The 15,000-nt window shown below is 33.2% G+C and overlaps 2 protein-coding genes and 1 long non-coding RNA gene across 3 annotated transcripts; 1 reads left to right on the top strand and 2 right to left on the bottom strand.

The window, feature by feature from the left end:
- Positions 1-1,652: 1,652 nt before the first annotated feature.
- LOC134236504 (uncharacterized) lies at positions 1,653-5,408 on the bottom strand (the record flags this gene model as incomplete). Its single annotated transcript, XM_062718686.1, has 3 exons — positions 5,348-5,408; positions 4,364-4,867; positions 1,653-1,750 (listed from the first exon to the last, which is right to left on the bottom strand). Coding segments are annotated over exons 1-3 (663 nt in total), but the record flags the coding sequence as incomplete, so codon positions are not given.
- Positions 5,409-6,180: 772 nt separating this feature from the next.
- On the bottom strand, positions 6,181-14,724 carry LOC134236487 (uncharacterized; the record flags this gene model as incomplete). The annotated part of the gene is made up of 9 exons (XM_062718673.1): positions 6,181-7,135; positions 8,333-8,516; positions 8,836-8,916; positions 9,117-9,173; positions 9,278-10,054; positions 10,127-10,180; positions 10,358-10,408; positions 14,479-14,529; positions 14,656-14,724. Coding segments are annotated over 9 exons (1,422 nt in total), but the record flags the coding sequence as incomplete, so codon positions are not given.
- LOC134236495 (uncharacterized) lies at positions 11,349-13,632 on the top strand. Its single transcript, XR_009985621.1, has 3 exons — positions 11,349-11,520; positions 11,971-12,102; positions 13,442-13,632. It is a non-coding gene; the product is annotated as an uncharacterized LOC134236495 (long non-coding RNA).
- Positions 14,725-15,000: the final 276 nt, after the last annotated feature.

Raw genomic sequence — 15,000 nt, 5'->3', positions numbered from 1 at the left:
TGCAATTTTAAAATCGTCTTTTTGTAAATAAATTTGAACCATGTTTTGAATATAAATAAAGGATATGTCCCTTAACTTGAAATGTGCTACTGCTTCCTTTAAATCGAGAGGGTGGATTTATAAGTACACAAAAAATTTGGTAAAAGTCAAACATATTTCTATTTAGGGCTATTTACCTGAAATTTTAACTATTTAAACGCAAATTCTATGCAAAGCAGCAGTACTTTTCAGAAGGTACAAAGTAAGCAGAAACAATTAATAGCTTGAATTTTTACTTTCAAATAGGGTATGCCCTTACGATATTGATATTTGTTAATGACCTACATTCAGTACACGTGAATGTACTTTGACCAGACCAAACTTCATATAGTACAGAGTACGTTATATTATGCTATTTCCATAAGTATTTAAGTTATGTCATAAAATAACAGCTTAATAATAATAAGTTCAGTTTTAAAAACAATTCCCGTTTTCGCACTTCTATTTTCCGTTGATTTCTCATAGTAAGTCTGAACTGTGCTGCCTTATTATATTTCAGTATAAATCTCTGAATGCCTATTGCCATCGGAACCAATGTTGATATGGTTTGAATCAAATTAACCTGATGATGATATCACACGTTTCAGTTTTCCTGTTCCAACAGTTTATCAGGTTTTTTATGAACTTTTATCTCCTATTTTGGCATTACCCTACCCCTTAAAACTGGTCTAGCGGTTTATCAGGTCTTTTATGAACTTTAATCTCCTATATTGGCATTACCCTATTCCTGAGAACCAAGATTTAAAGAAATTAGAATGAACACACACTATCATAGGAAGCGTTCTCACAAGTTTAATTTTTTTCTGGCATGGGGGTCTTGTTATGATGATATTTTTTTGTGACTTCTAATGACTTTTCCTTGATTATCTCCCCTTGAAGTAAGAATGGTCCTTCTATACACCCTATTACCGGCAACTGGGACTGCTAATGCAACTGTGACAACAGATAGCAAAGTTGTTTTTCACTATGAGAACTAATTTATATGTAATTATATATTTTCGACTATTTATTGTATTTATTTAATTCATTTGGTGTTTTCCAGTTTTGATCTTTCCTTAAACATTTTTTTTCTGTTTAATACAAAAACATGATTTCTTATAAAAAAAAAAATTAAGAACAGAATAAAATTAAATTTCAATACAAGTTCAAGAACAAATTGTCAAATTAAGCTTACAGATTTAAAACTGGGTGTGTCTTTCAAATATCTAAATTTTACTTAAGCGAAAGATAATTTGTAACAACTTGGTTAATTTTTGGCCCATACCATTGTACTTAAGTAGTAAAACATAGGAAATTTTTAAAGAGGAACAACAGATACAGAGACGGATGAATAGCCACAGGACAACGGATGATCCATGAAGCTCACTTTAGTTTGCAGCTCAGGTAAGCCATCAATATCAAAGACAAGAATTATTATCCATATTTTGCCCACAGTCATCAACAAAAATAAAACCCAATTCATTTTGTATAACTGTAACCAATCTTATAACCTAATAGGTCAGAAGTCTTTTTTTTTATTTCTGAAATATGGCAGTACTTGTACATTCTCATGATATGTTGGAGATATCTTTATTCTTTTTATAATTTACATTTGTTTAAGATAGAATACTTACATCTGTAGATTTTTTCTCCGTGTGTGTGGCAACAAGAAACACTGGTGCCTTTTTGCCTCCAAAAGTCTTGATTGAGGTAATCCAAAACTTCAGGTAGTCTAAAAGAAACAAAGGTATAATGGATCAAATAAAGCGTAATGATAAAACTAGAATTCTCTAATGAGACTGTTACAAGCCTTATTGGTTAGTGCTAAGAGCAAAGGGAAAGGTAGCACTTTGATTTAAATTTTTGCAAAGCAGTAAATAGAATGTATATGTTTAGGTGTATAATCTGCACGTGTGCCATGTTATATTGAAATCAGACCAAAACTGTAAGAGAAGTAGCATTTCGAAAATATTTCACAGAAATTCCTATTTTTAGTAGCCATTGCAACACTGATAATTGAAATCAGAATCCCATATTAAGAATTATGTATCTTAGTGCAGTCTACTTGTATGCCAAGTTATACTGTAATCAGCGAAAATCTCAGGGAGGAGTAGTGTTTAGAATTTTTTTTACAGACCGACGACGAAGTAGACAGACAGGCACACAGATGACGGATACCTTACTTTTGCATAATATCTTTCGGTCTCTGATCAGTAAAGCTAAAAAACTACATACAGGTGTGTCTGATAAGAGTAAGCTCTACAGCCTTTTACTTACAACCATGAAAAAAATGTTGTATCAGAACTTCATCATTTTTTTACACTACTCTAACAGAATTAAACGAAATAATTATTGTTTCCTAAACATAAAGTTATTCAAAAAAGAAATAAATATGAACTGTAAATTTTTGACATAATACTTCCTTTAGTATCTACGGGATTTTTTTTTCTACGATATCTGAATTGAAGAAAAAATATATCATGATGTAGTGTACTTTGGTACGGTAGGCAGTGTATTGGGAGAAGTTTAGTCAGTTTCAATGAAACACCCTCTGTAAACAGATTCATTATTCCCGGCTACTGACCACCAATTCATGTGTCAGATTCAAAGAAACAAACCGATACCTGCCACAAATGATTGTATTAAACAGATACAATTATATGCCTTTGCTTGGGATTGATCTCTGGGCCTCTGACATGCCAGACCAGTGCTCTTCCAACTGAGCTCAAGGGTTTACCCACTAGCCCAAGATAGTAGGAAGCTGTGTACATGTATCTAACACTACCACATGAACACATACATGTATGAGATAAATTTTATATGTAATCACTGTAGTAATTTATGATTTTTGATGTAGTGTGTTATTTGCTGCTGATCGCTATAAGTTGAAAGTAACTGCAATTTTGACCTATAAATGCCATTGGACCATTTCTTCAATATTTTTTGTAAGGGCTTAGAGGGAAGTTTGATATGATGCTAGGGATTTTTCTGAAACTGTCATAGTAAAGTACTGAGAAGGCTTAAGGTTTTTATAGAATTCTATGGGAAAAAAATTAGTGGTCTTTTCCGTATAACTGCTTCAACAAGTCCCATGTTTGATCTAAGTCACGTACTTGTTTCATGAATATGCTTGCAACCAATACAAATAATCTAGGTAAGTAGAGCATTTGTTCAGAAACTGAAAGTACATACAAAATAAAACTGAAATGTGATTTTGTTCCAGGGGAAAAATCATCCTCCATGTGGGCAACCTGTGGTCCGTTTTACAAAAAAAACTTACGACTAAGACCAAAAACTTCAGATGATTGAAAATTTTTCTAAACTTAAGTTTTCTGATAAAAATTGACAATGTTAAAAATATTTTACTTCATTCATTTTTAAAAGATGAAAGCCATTTTTGATATATTGAAAGTTCTAAACAGAATTAATCTTCATTGTAAGTTCTTATTTAATATCTAATCGCCCACAGCAAATTTTATCTGCTTTTGTAAGTGCGCGAGTGGTTATCCATAACCCTGCCTATGATGCAACAAGTAAGAAAGTTTGATGAGCATAGACCAGAAATTGTTCAAAATATGCCTCTTAATCATTTTGAAAAAGAATGACCACAATATTTATAAAGTAAGTCATCTTGACCTACTTTTGAGTCAACATGATATGAGGTCCTTAGATGCATCAACTGACAAATAGCCTTTATAGTATACAAAATATCAACATTTTAATAAAATTAATGTAATTGCTGGACACCTTTGAAGTGAAGTGACCTTGAGAGCATGCTGTTTGCCCGAGGGTAATTCCCCATGATTTTAATCTACAACATTGGTTCTTGAGAAGAGATTTTTTTAGCAACCAATACTTTTGTTTAATTTTTTCTAATTATCTCCCCCTGCTTAAGGGTCACGACCAAGTGTTTTTTTTATAGATTGAAGCTCTTAAGCCAAGGATATGTCGTAACAAAATTGTCAATAATCGTCTAAGGGGACCTTGAGTAATGATCTGTATTCTAAAAAGTTTATGCACACTAAACAATGCATGCCGCACACCGAACAAATGGCAATAGTATCAGCACTTTGAGCCTTTAAATCAGAAGAGCTAAATATTAGGCCCCAAGACCATAAACTGAGAATAGACTAAAGTAAAAAATTTCAATCCAATATAACTTTTGAAGTAATTGTGATAATGAAACCAAATTTTCATCATAAATTGGAAATAATATTTTATACAAAACTGCAGATTTTTAAGCAAATTTGTTAAACAAAACTCAAGATATTAAAAATCAAAATTTAGACTTAAAGTCTGTTCTCAGTTTATGGTCTTGGGGCCAGATATTTTACAAGTGTTTTACCTTTGTATGTCCACACGGAGAAGATTGATCCTTCTTGTTTATCTTTCTCTTGATCGACAACATCCTCAAACGTCTTAGTCATGTCCAACACAAGGATGAAGAAGGCCTTTGGTGTTACGTAAATTTGGTGACAGGCATAATATGCTAACTGGCCAGCAAAATCAAGCATGCTTACTGTTGGTAACTTCTCTTTTTCAGACAAGATTTTCTGAAATATTTCCTCTTTCACCATAGTTGGAGCTTCTGAGGAGATAAGACTGGCCATTACCTCTACTGAGTTCTCTTCTTCTGTGTCCTCCGTGGGTGAACTAGACATTTCCACATTCTCTTCTTTCTTTTCCTCTCGGTTATAAACTACTTCAGTGCTTTTATCAGTACTTCCTTCATCCAAATCTTCTTTTTTATTTGCATCAGAGCTGGCAACGGCACTACTGCTTGGGTCTGGTTTCAAATCTGTAGCATTTATTCTGATAAATGACTTGAATGGTGAGTCATCATCAGCCACTGAAAAAGAGGAATTTTGTTATTTAGTTCTGTTTTCATTTAGCACATCATACAGTAATTATTTAGGCAAAAAAATTATAACTTGGTACTCAGTCCTGTTTTTTTAAAGAATATTAAATGCATGAGGGAAATTTTTTTTCTTTTTATCTCATGAAAAACAGATGCGGGATTTTTTTTTTTCTGAAAGATAAAATTTCAAAACTAAATTTTTAGTCCACAGAGTTTTAGCATCGAGTGTAGATTTAAAAATAATCTATTTCCTGCTTTTTTCTCTTTTCTGTTGTATCTTCTACATCTACATCCTGATAATTCATATAATGAAATGATGTCATCCTAAAAACGAGATGTGTTAAACTTACAGAACCCAACGGTGAAGCTGGTCTATTGCTTACGTAACACAACTAATATGAGTGTTTCAGCACTATAAATAGTGCTTATGAATATATTAAACTTTGTCTAATCCCTCAGTCTTTGGTTTACCCACACTACATGAAATCTGAGAATCTTGCTGACGTCCGAGTTCTGAGGTTGAGGGAGCCATCTTGCATCGCGTTATTGATCAAGTTCTAGCCTGGAAAACCTTCAGAAACCCTACCTTGTACCGTGGAAGTGCATTTCCTCATGAATCTGCACTTTAATCAATGCCATCATAACTTATCTTAATCTTGATGCTTTATCCTGTGTACTTGACGGCCATATTTGCGTTTTTAACTAATCCGAAAAATTTGGATCATCTTGATGTTTGTCGAACGCTTGACTGATTTCTAAAATGCAGTCAAAATGCAGTCAGGAATTCTTGGGGGGTTTTGGGGGGTAATTTACGAGCGCATGAGAGAAATTTTATTTTATTATTTGAGGATATAAAAAGGTAATGCGCATTGTTTAATGAAATGCCGGTGGCCCGTGTGTTGAAGTTCCAAGTTGCACATGGAATTTCCGAATGAATGATTCGGAAATCTTCATTCGGAACTTCCGAATGCTCATTCGGAGTATTGGAACAAATTTCCGAATGGATTCCGTATAGTTCCGAATGAATGTTCCTGAAAGAAAGTTCCGAATGACTTCCAAGTTGCTTCCAAATGACTTCCGAGTTGCTTCCAAATGATTTCCGAGTTGCTTCCAAATGACTTCCGAATGCTCAAATGAATGCAATTGGACAATTTTCATTGGCTTAGACTTACACACATTTCCGAATTACTTCCGAATGCTTTCCGAATAAATTTTAAAATAATAAATAAGGCTTTTTTTAACAAAAATTACTTTTTTATTTATAATTAAAATTTAAACGAAACATACTGAAAATATACAATATTAAAAATATAGATTATTTGGCTTCAACATGATTCTTTTTCTAAATTGAATACACATGAACAATATATAACAAACAAGACCTCCATGGGCCATGTCACCCACCTGAGTGTAAAAACTTAAAAGCTATTTAAAATCAATTTAATAACTAAATTGTACTTTAAATTAACTGAGGAATTGTGATGTTAAACATCCGTTAAAAAGGGGTGTGGTCCTTCAGGTAAACAAATTTAAATTTCCATTTCCAAAATAATGAAGGATGCTTTGTCACAAATTTAGATTTAAAAATAAGTCATAAATGTGACAAGTTTACAGTCAAAATCCAGAATACAGAAGGGCAAACAGACATCAACACTTAGATCAGACTCTTTGGCTTACGTGAGCCAAAACAATTCCCTTTAAAAAATTTTTTTCCTGATTTTCTAATTCTTATTGTTTAGTATTTCAACAATAATTTCTAATATGTAATCTCTACTGGCCAGTGACAATTTTAATCCTACTTCTAAAAAATCCACAAGAATGAAGATTATGTTCACCGTTCTTGGAGGTCACATGTATGGTAAGGTAATAGTTTCCACATCTGGGACACAATTGACACCAAAAATTATTTTCACACTCCATAATTTGCAAGACACTTATTGATGAAATTCCTCAAATCATTTTTTATAGAAAATCCTTCAACTTGCATGTCCTTGAACTCCCTAAAAATTGCGATCACTGAAAACGTTCACTAAAATAAACACAAATAAAGGTCCAATTGAAGTATCCTCGAACAATGTAATTACGGTATAAATTATATTTCAAAATATGCAAAGAAATCATCCCATTGCTGTATGCCTCAGTAATGGCCAATGACCCAGCTCTAATCGGACATCCCAGGGGCTGAAGGCTTGACGATGTCAGCCAAAACTATATTTATATCTGTTATCAGTCTCCCTGGGTATTTCTCCATTATGATATCTGAAAAATAATATAAGAAGTAGTAAATTTTTGCTTTTCTTTTTTTTTTCCCTTTTTAAACTTGATAAAAATAAAGAAAAAAAGTCATTTTAAAATCATTACTGATCCATTAGTCAAAACAAGATGTGTTTGTGAAACACTATGTGCCCGGCGTCAACAAAGTTCGAAAAAGCTATTTTTACTATGTAAGTCACAGTCAAGGTCACAAGGTCATTGACATTGGAGTTGTTTGTAAGAACTAATATCATATATTTGGTGATATGAAGTCCCTATCTCTTATGATTCAAAAGTTATGGCAAAAAGTGGAAAAAGCTATTTTTAACATATATCATAGGTCACAGTCAAGGTCACAAGGTCATTGACCTTGATGTTATTTGAAAGGACTTTATTAGTGGAGTATGCATACTAAATATTAAGTTTCTGTCTTTTATGGTTCAAAAGTTATGACAAACAGTTGAAAAAGCTATTTTTAGCATATAGGTCACAGTCAAGGTCACAAGGTCATTGACCTTCATGGCATTTGAAAGACCTTTATTAGAGAAGTATGCATACCAAATATAAGGTCCCTATCTCCTATGGTTGAAAAGTTATGTCAAAAAGTGGAAAAAGCTATTTTTTGCATATACCGTAGGTCACGGTCAAGGTCACAACGTCATTGACCTTGATGTCATTTGAAGGAACTTTATTAGTGGAGTATGCATACTAAATATGAAGCTTCTATCTCTTATGGTTTAAAAGTTTTGACAAACAGTTGAAAAAGCTATTTTTAGCATATAGGTCACAGTCAAGGTTAAAAGGTCATTGACCATTATGGCATTTGAAAGACCTTTATTAGAGGAGAATGCACATCAAATATGAAGTCTCCATCTCTTACAGTTCAAGTTTTGGCGAAGGTTTAAGTTGACAACAGACAGACAGACAAACAAACAGGACAAAAACAATATGCGCCCAGAAAAAATTCGGGCGCATAAAAAAAGGATCAATTGTACCAACTAATTAGAGATGTTAAGTTGTCAAGTTGTCATGAGTTTTAAATTCAGCTACAAAATCATGATAATTGTAAATTATTGATTTTAATTTAATAGGAATGGTCATTAAACTTGGGTTAACAAACTATTTTCCTTAATGTTTGAAAGTAAGATAAGTGTTTTAACAAAGCTTTACTTTTTAAATTCTTAAATCTTAACACTTACTTACCATAAAGGACCTTGAGCTTATGTTGGTCGTCCAGAGGGGGACGCACCTTCCCATTTTTCTTGCTGGCTCCATGATGGCCCGTTATGGAATGTCCTTTTAATTCTTCAAACGTGAACATTCTTCTGAGGAGCCATTTTGCGTCCCCTTTCCAGCCCTTACCTGGAAGGTCATGAACCAGTTGAGCCTGTCAGATAAAACATGGTAATCAGAGATCACAGAGTTCACCTTACTTGATTTTTATCTTGAAGTTCTGTAAGCAAGTTTAGTAATGTGCATCCTTTGACATGTCATCCAAGAAAGTTTGGTAAATATAGAGCTTATGTGACCTTGAAATGAGATCTGCTCCAAAAGCTTTAAACTTGGGATACCAAATGCTGAGGATAAATTTAATCCAATTACCCCTCAACTTTGATGAGATGTGCTAAAAGTGTATTAAATTATTGCACTATACTTGAAATAGAGAAATACTGGATTAACTGAAAATCTTGCCACCTGTTACTTACCTTCGTAAATCCATTGTATAAGGACTCCACTTGATGCTGATCCTCTTGTGCTGCGTCATGTGATATGGGAGGTCTCCCACTCTGTGTAACAATAAAAATCTTAATATTTTCTTTTTTAGAAACAATATCATTAAACCAATAATTCATAACATGCACATCTTTTGAATGAAATAAACATTGCAAGTTCTTGAACACTTATTGTAAAATAAACTTGTTTAAAGTGTATCTGAAATGATAAACCAAATTACTAAGACATAATACACCTAAAGGCTTGTACATACCAGAAGTGGCCCACTGACATTATGTTGCTGCTGCTGTTGGAACACAAATTGCTCTACCTGCAAAATTAAATGTGCAAATAAAACAATTCAAATTCAGATTTATCATATAATCCTTGCCTAGAAATAAAAAAAAATATTTGAAAATTAAAATATTAACATACCTGATATAGTCTTGTGTTTAATGAGTAACAGTTTTGCTGCACTTCATACATCTGACGTTGTAGATTTTCATTTGCCAGACGCAACTGTTCACAATTTTGACATGGAGTTGGATAATGTGGGGTTGGTCTGGCGAAATATGGAGGCCCATCCATGTCTACAGCCATAGACACAGCTTCCCCGAGCAGAGTTCTTGTACTGGCTGGTGATGGTGCTGATATGTCTGAGTATGAGGGTGTATAAGGTTGTGAAAATGTCGTATGAATTGAGGATGCAGGTGATGTAGATGTCTCATATTGCGAAGTGGATGAAGTCTGTGTGGATGTAATTTTTTCGGATGGGGCCTGTGGAGTTGGGAGTGAAGTGCCTGATGATGATCCAGTAGATGTTGATGGTGTTAAGGGAGTGGAATTCTTTTCTGTTGGACTTTGTGATGATGATGATCGAGGAAAAGTTGATGATTTTAAAGGAGTGGAATTCTTTTCTGTTGGACTTTGTGATGATGATGATCGAGGAAAAGTTGATGGTGTTAAAGGAGTGGAATTCTTTTCTGTTGGACTTTGTGATGATGATGATCCAGGAAAAGTTGATGGTGTTAAGGGAGTGGAATTCTTTTCTGTTGGACTCTGTGATGATGATGATCCAGGAAAAGTTGATGGTGTTAAGGGAGTGGAATTCTTTTCTGTTGGACTCTGTGATGATGATGATCCAGGAAAAGTTGATGGTGTTAAGGGAGTGGAATTCTTTTCTGTTGGACTCTGTGATGATGATGATCCAGGAAAAGTTGATGGTGTAAAGGGAGTAGACACTGACATGATAGTCTTTTGAACACTTGGCCCTGGCTGATCAGGCAGCTCCATTCTCGATGCCATTAGCATGTCTGCAACATGTGCAAGTTCTTTGTTCTGAAAAATTTTACACATATTACAACTGTCTTTATTCACAAATTATTTTCCTAGAAAACTTCCAGTCAGAGGGTCCATTGTTAAAGATATTTCAAAGGAAAATGACACCACTGTACCAAATACTAAAGCAAAACAGTATTATTTTAGGTTCTAAAGTTGAAGAAACAAGTTACTTACATGTACAATCTCCTTTTCTTTCTCAATCTTCTTCTTTTTCTTTGCATTGCCCTGTAATTTAATTCAGAATGAAAATGGAATTTACTACACAAACTAAACCAAAACAATTTAAAGCCAAATTACAGTATGCATTAAAAATAAAATATGTGCAGGACAAATATCATGTGATGTCCTTTAAGCCATTGAATATTTCCAAATCTAACATCCTACATAATATGGGTACATCCCACTAATTATTTTTAGAATCGGTAGGAGAAGAAAGTAGTGCAGAAAAAATTCCAAGTTCCTTAATTTGCAGACTTGCATAAAAAAAATTGGGCAGATGTACTAAACTGAGCCTCACACTTGTTGATAAGGAGTATCTTTCCTACCAAAAAAGCTTGGAAAATGTAATTTATCAAGAAGATCAGCCGAATTATTTTGTGTATTATAACGCCAGTTACAATTCTGAAATTCCCCTACTTTCACTTTCATTTTTAGAGGTTCCCGCAGACAGACGCATTTTGCCGGAAAACGAATCTGACATGCCACCTCGAGATTTTAACCAAGGAAAGACAAGTTGATGTGCTTTGATTTGAGGGGTCACTCACTTCTGAACGAAAATTAGGGACATCGCTATGAGAGGAAACGTTAACATTGTCGCCTATGGGATAACAATTAGTGGACTGTACCCATATTAGAAAGCCTATAAGTAAGTGAAAGATGTCATAAATCTTGAATTTATTTCAAAATTGGTGTTTTCTATTATTTTCAATTGTTCAAATTTATGAAAAAAAACAATTCTTGAATTGTTGATACACATTTTTAAACAAATTGATTCATAAATAAAGTGTCTAGACCCCCCCCCCCCCGGAACAGACAACATGCTCATACATGTATCACCCATTGTTTACACATGTATCATGTAGATTAAATGTGTCGATTTATAAAATTTATTTATTCAGAATCATAAATGTATAATTTGATTAAGAAGTAGAATTAATATGCTCCACTGTGGTATATTTTCAATACACAAAAATTCACAAATGTGTTCGGGATCGGTATTCAATCGGGGTCAAGGTCGAAGTGAAAGTAGACTTAGCAGAAAGTTGTCAAAACTGTTCAGTGCATTGTTTAGCAGTATATAGGTGATGGGAATTTGTATGTTACACAGGAGGCAAGAGGTATACCTTAGTACAATATTTGTAAATAACAATTTAATGTTTTTTGGAACATGTCGATGATCGGCACGTCACATACATGACATACATAATTTCAGATCAATTGCGCGGTGAAGCTGGTTACAGTTGTCTGGGAGTTAAACGATGTGTGTGAACATGCACATTAACTGGTTTCTCTCATATTTTTTAGCAATTGCATTACATGTATTTGTTGAATGTACAATTATTGTCAGTAAAACATGATTTTTACCTATTCTGTTGAATTAACTTAATTACCTATATATGTTAACAGTGTGATTTCAGGTGGAAGCCAATAAACCATTTTTTAAATTAATTAATTTCAAGTAATGGGCATAAAAGGAATATGGTAAAATTGTACTTGTTGAATGTCTGTGTTTCTCTCTGTCTGCAAATGTAATATTGTACCATTTATTGTGTTGATTTTTTTTTTAGGTTCATGGTGATTGGTTCAGGAAAAACATGAGGTCCATGCAGATGGTGTTTAAAACTATTGGCTAGCAAATGCACGCCCATTTGAATACATCTTGAAGCAGCACCAGCAAAGTGTGACAGTCGGCAAAATGTGTAAGTTAAAGTTTTCTAAAAAAAAAATTCATTGAAGTGGGGGATGGGGTGGGGTGAGGAAATTTACATATTAAATAGGTGATCAGAATGTGAAAGTATTTAGCTATAACTAATCTGTACATGCACTGCTATATACATTTTGCAGCTCATATACATTTTTTTTTTATTTAAGAATTTCAAATTAATTAGATCTACATCTTTGTTTTGTAAATTATGCATTATTAAGATTACACGGATATAAGAATTGAAATTTCATGAATATTTGACAGTGAAAATTATGCGATTTGTCAGGAAATTCAAAATTTTGTCTCATTTTCCTACAAATTACAAAATGGTTACCATGGAAACAAAACAACTTTAGTCGATTATTTATTTAATCTTCAAAACCACATATTTTCATTTTTTTAAAGTTAATACTAGTATATAAGCACTGATTTCGTCTTAAATAAAAAGTACGGGAAAAGTAATGATACACTTGTTTTGAGGTATCCATTATTATGATGTCATTGTGACGTCATAGATGAGTTAATTTGCATTGGTATAAAAATTCCTTTGAAACAAATGATTCTATGTAGGATTATAAAGGCTTATAACTTTTTTATTCATAGACCAAATTTCATGAATGATACTTCAATGGACAGGAAATAATCAGTACTTTTTTATTTTACTACTTTCGGGGTATTTGTTAACTTCATTTTTTTGTCATTTCTGGAGAAACTATGAATTAGAGGGTGAAAAGTGGTCACGTTTTGTGCGGAAATACATTAATTTTTTAAAATAAGTGAAATTGACCCAATTAAGTGCTTGATTATGATTTGACTATATGTATTTAAAGTTATGAAGGTGATTAAGAATGATATAAATGTGTTAAAAGGCTAAAATTTGACTTAAAACTTGGGTGCAGTTTTGGCTAGATTGGAGCATTTTTTTAGGATATTATACATAGAACTGTAAATGCTGTAAAATCTTAATTAATTGTTGAATTTTCATGAAACTTGGCATGATGTCTCTACTTATGCTCTAGATTGACAAACAGTGTGAAATATTGTAAAATCAAAAAAATGCTTTTCCATATTGGGTACATCCCACTAATTATTTTTAGAATCGGTAGGAGAAGAAAGTAGTGCAGAAAAAATTCCAAGTTCCTTAATTTGCAGACTTGCATAAAAAAAATTGGGCAGATGTACTAAACTGAGCCTCACACTTGTTGATAAGGAGTATCTTTCCTACCAAAAAAGCTTGGAAAATGTAATTTATCAAGAAGATCAGCCGAATTATTTTGTGTATTATAACGCCAGTTACAATTCTGAAATTCCCCTACTTTCACTTTCATTTTTAGAGGTTCCCGCAGACAGACGCATTTTGCCGGAAAACGAATCTGACATGCCACCTCGAGATTTTAACCAAGGAAAGACAAGTTGATGTGCTTTGATTTGAGGGGTCACTCACTTCTGAACGAAAATTAGGGACATCGCTATGAGAGGAAACGTTAACATTGTCGCCTATGGGATAACAATTAGTGGACTGTACCCATATAATATTTGATATAATAAACAATTCATAAAAAATAAGTCTGATTAGGTCATAATAAATAAATTGCTAGATTCTCATCCAAATTTTTTTGAAAATCGAGGCTTGCATGTGGCTTTTACAGGGGATGACAAATCCCATTGCCCGACGCCGGGGCTAGTGAATTTTAGGGGTGGGCAAGTGAAATTTTATCAACCAATTGCCCGTGGGCAAGTGACTTATCAAAAGTAGAATTTATTTGTAGGCCATAAATTTAAAGATCGGCATACGGGCTTGTTTTTGTCTTTCTCTTTTTGAAAAAAAATATCTATAAATACAGAATTAGTTTATGGTAGGACAAGCAAACATTCAGGTAGGGAAAGTCAATTTTGACGATCTACTTGCCCTTGGACAAGTGGCTTAAAAATCTATTTGTCAGCCCCTACTTTTATTTTTTAATTCTAATTTTTTTTTCAATTTTGCAGATTTTTTTATTGACCTAGTCAATCAGTGTAATTTTATCTACAATACCCAAACAAAAGTCATAGTAAAGGTTCAATTATTTCTTACTTTAATTACATCATCACCAATCTTTTTCAACCAATGACCCTTGTTTAAAATATATGCATGTATTACAGCAATTACCGGTACAATCTTTTCAGCTGTCAAAATCACATCGACTTTTGCTAGATTTAAAACGAAAGTGGAATGAGAGATGAATACCGATCCCATTCAGAATTAAGACGAAGAAAAACAGAAATTTAAAAAATCGAGGGGGAGTTATAAAATCGGGGCAGGCTGGGATGAGAATCTAGGAATATTTTTATTATGGCCTTATCTCGATTCATAAATCATTAATTCACTTACTGGTGTAACATCTGAATTTTCGGATAGCTTTTCTTTCTTTGACCGATTCTTCTGAAAAAAAAAGATACTATTAAAATAAAAACAGCTTTTCCATTTACGAACTTTTCATGGAAAATACAATTCAATTTACTTTACAACAGTCATCATGAGTCATGTAAAATTTTTTCCAGTTCTTACCTTTTCAGTGTCCTTAGCTTTGATGGGACCTTTTCCCTTTTTTGCTACTTGTTTTTCAGGGTCATCGTCCTACCCCATAAGTAAAATAACCAAATTATACATGTAGAATTAATTAGCTATTTAAAAAAAAAGTGGGGCTTGACTTGGGCATTACATCCCATTATTTACAAAACTAGAAATGTTTCATGTCCATAGGACATGAATGCCTCACTGAGTGTATATTATTATAAGAACATGAAAATTTGTATCAGACCAAAATAAATTATAGGTTGATTGGATTTGTCTCCTGCCTCAATGAAATGCACCCTTCTAAAAAAAGATTATTGACCAAAAGAATGAAGATTT

The sequence above is a fragment of the Saccostrea cucullata genome, unplaced genomic scaffold (assembly GCF_032062105.1).
Source record: "Saccostrea cucullata isolate Sc308-1 unplaced genomic scaffold, CSIRO_AGI_Scuc_v1 ctg14023, whole genome shotgun sequence".
Lineage (NCBI taxonomy): Eukaryota > Metazoa > Mollusca > Bivalvia > Ostreida > Ostreidae > Saccostrea > Saccostrea cuccullata.
The sequence above is the reverse complement of the archived record's forward strand: the minus strand, read 5'-3'. Positions and strand labels throughout refer to the sequence as shown.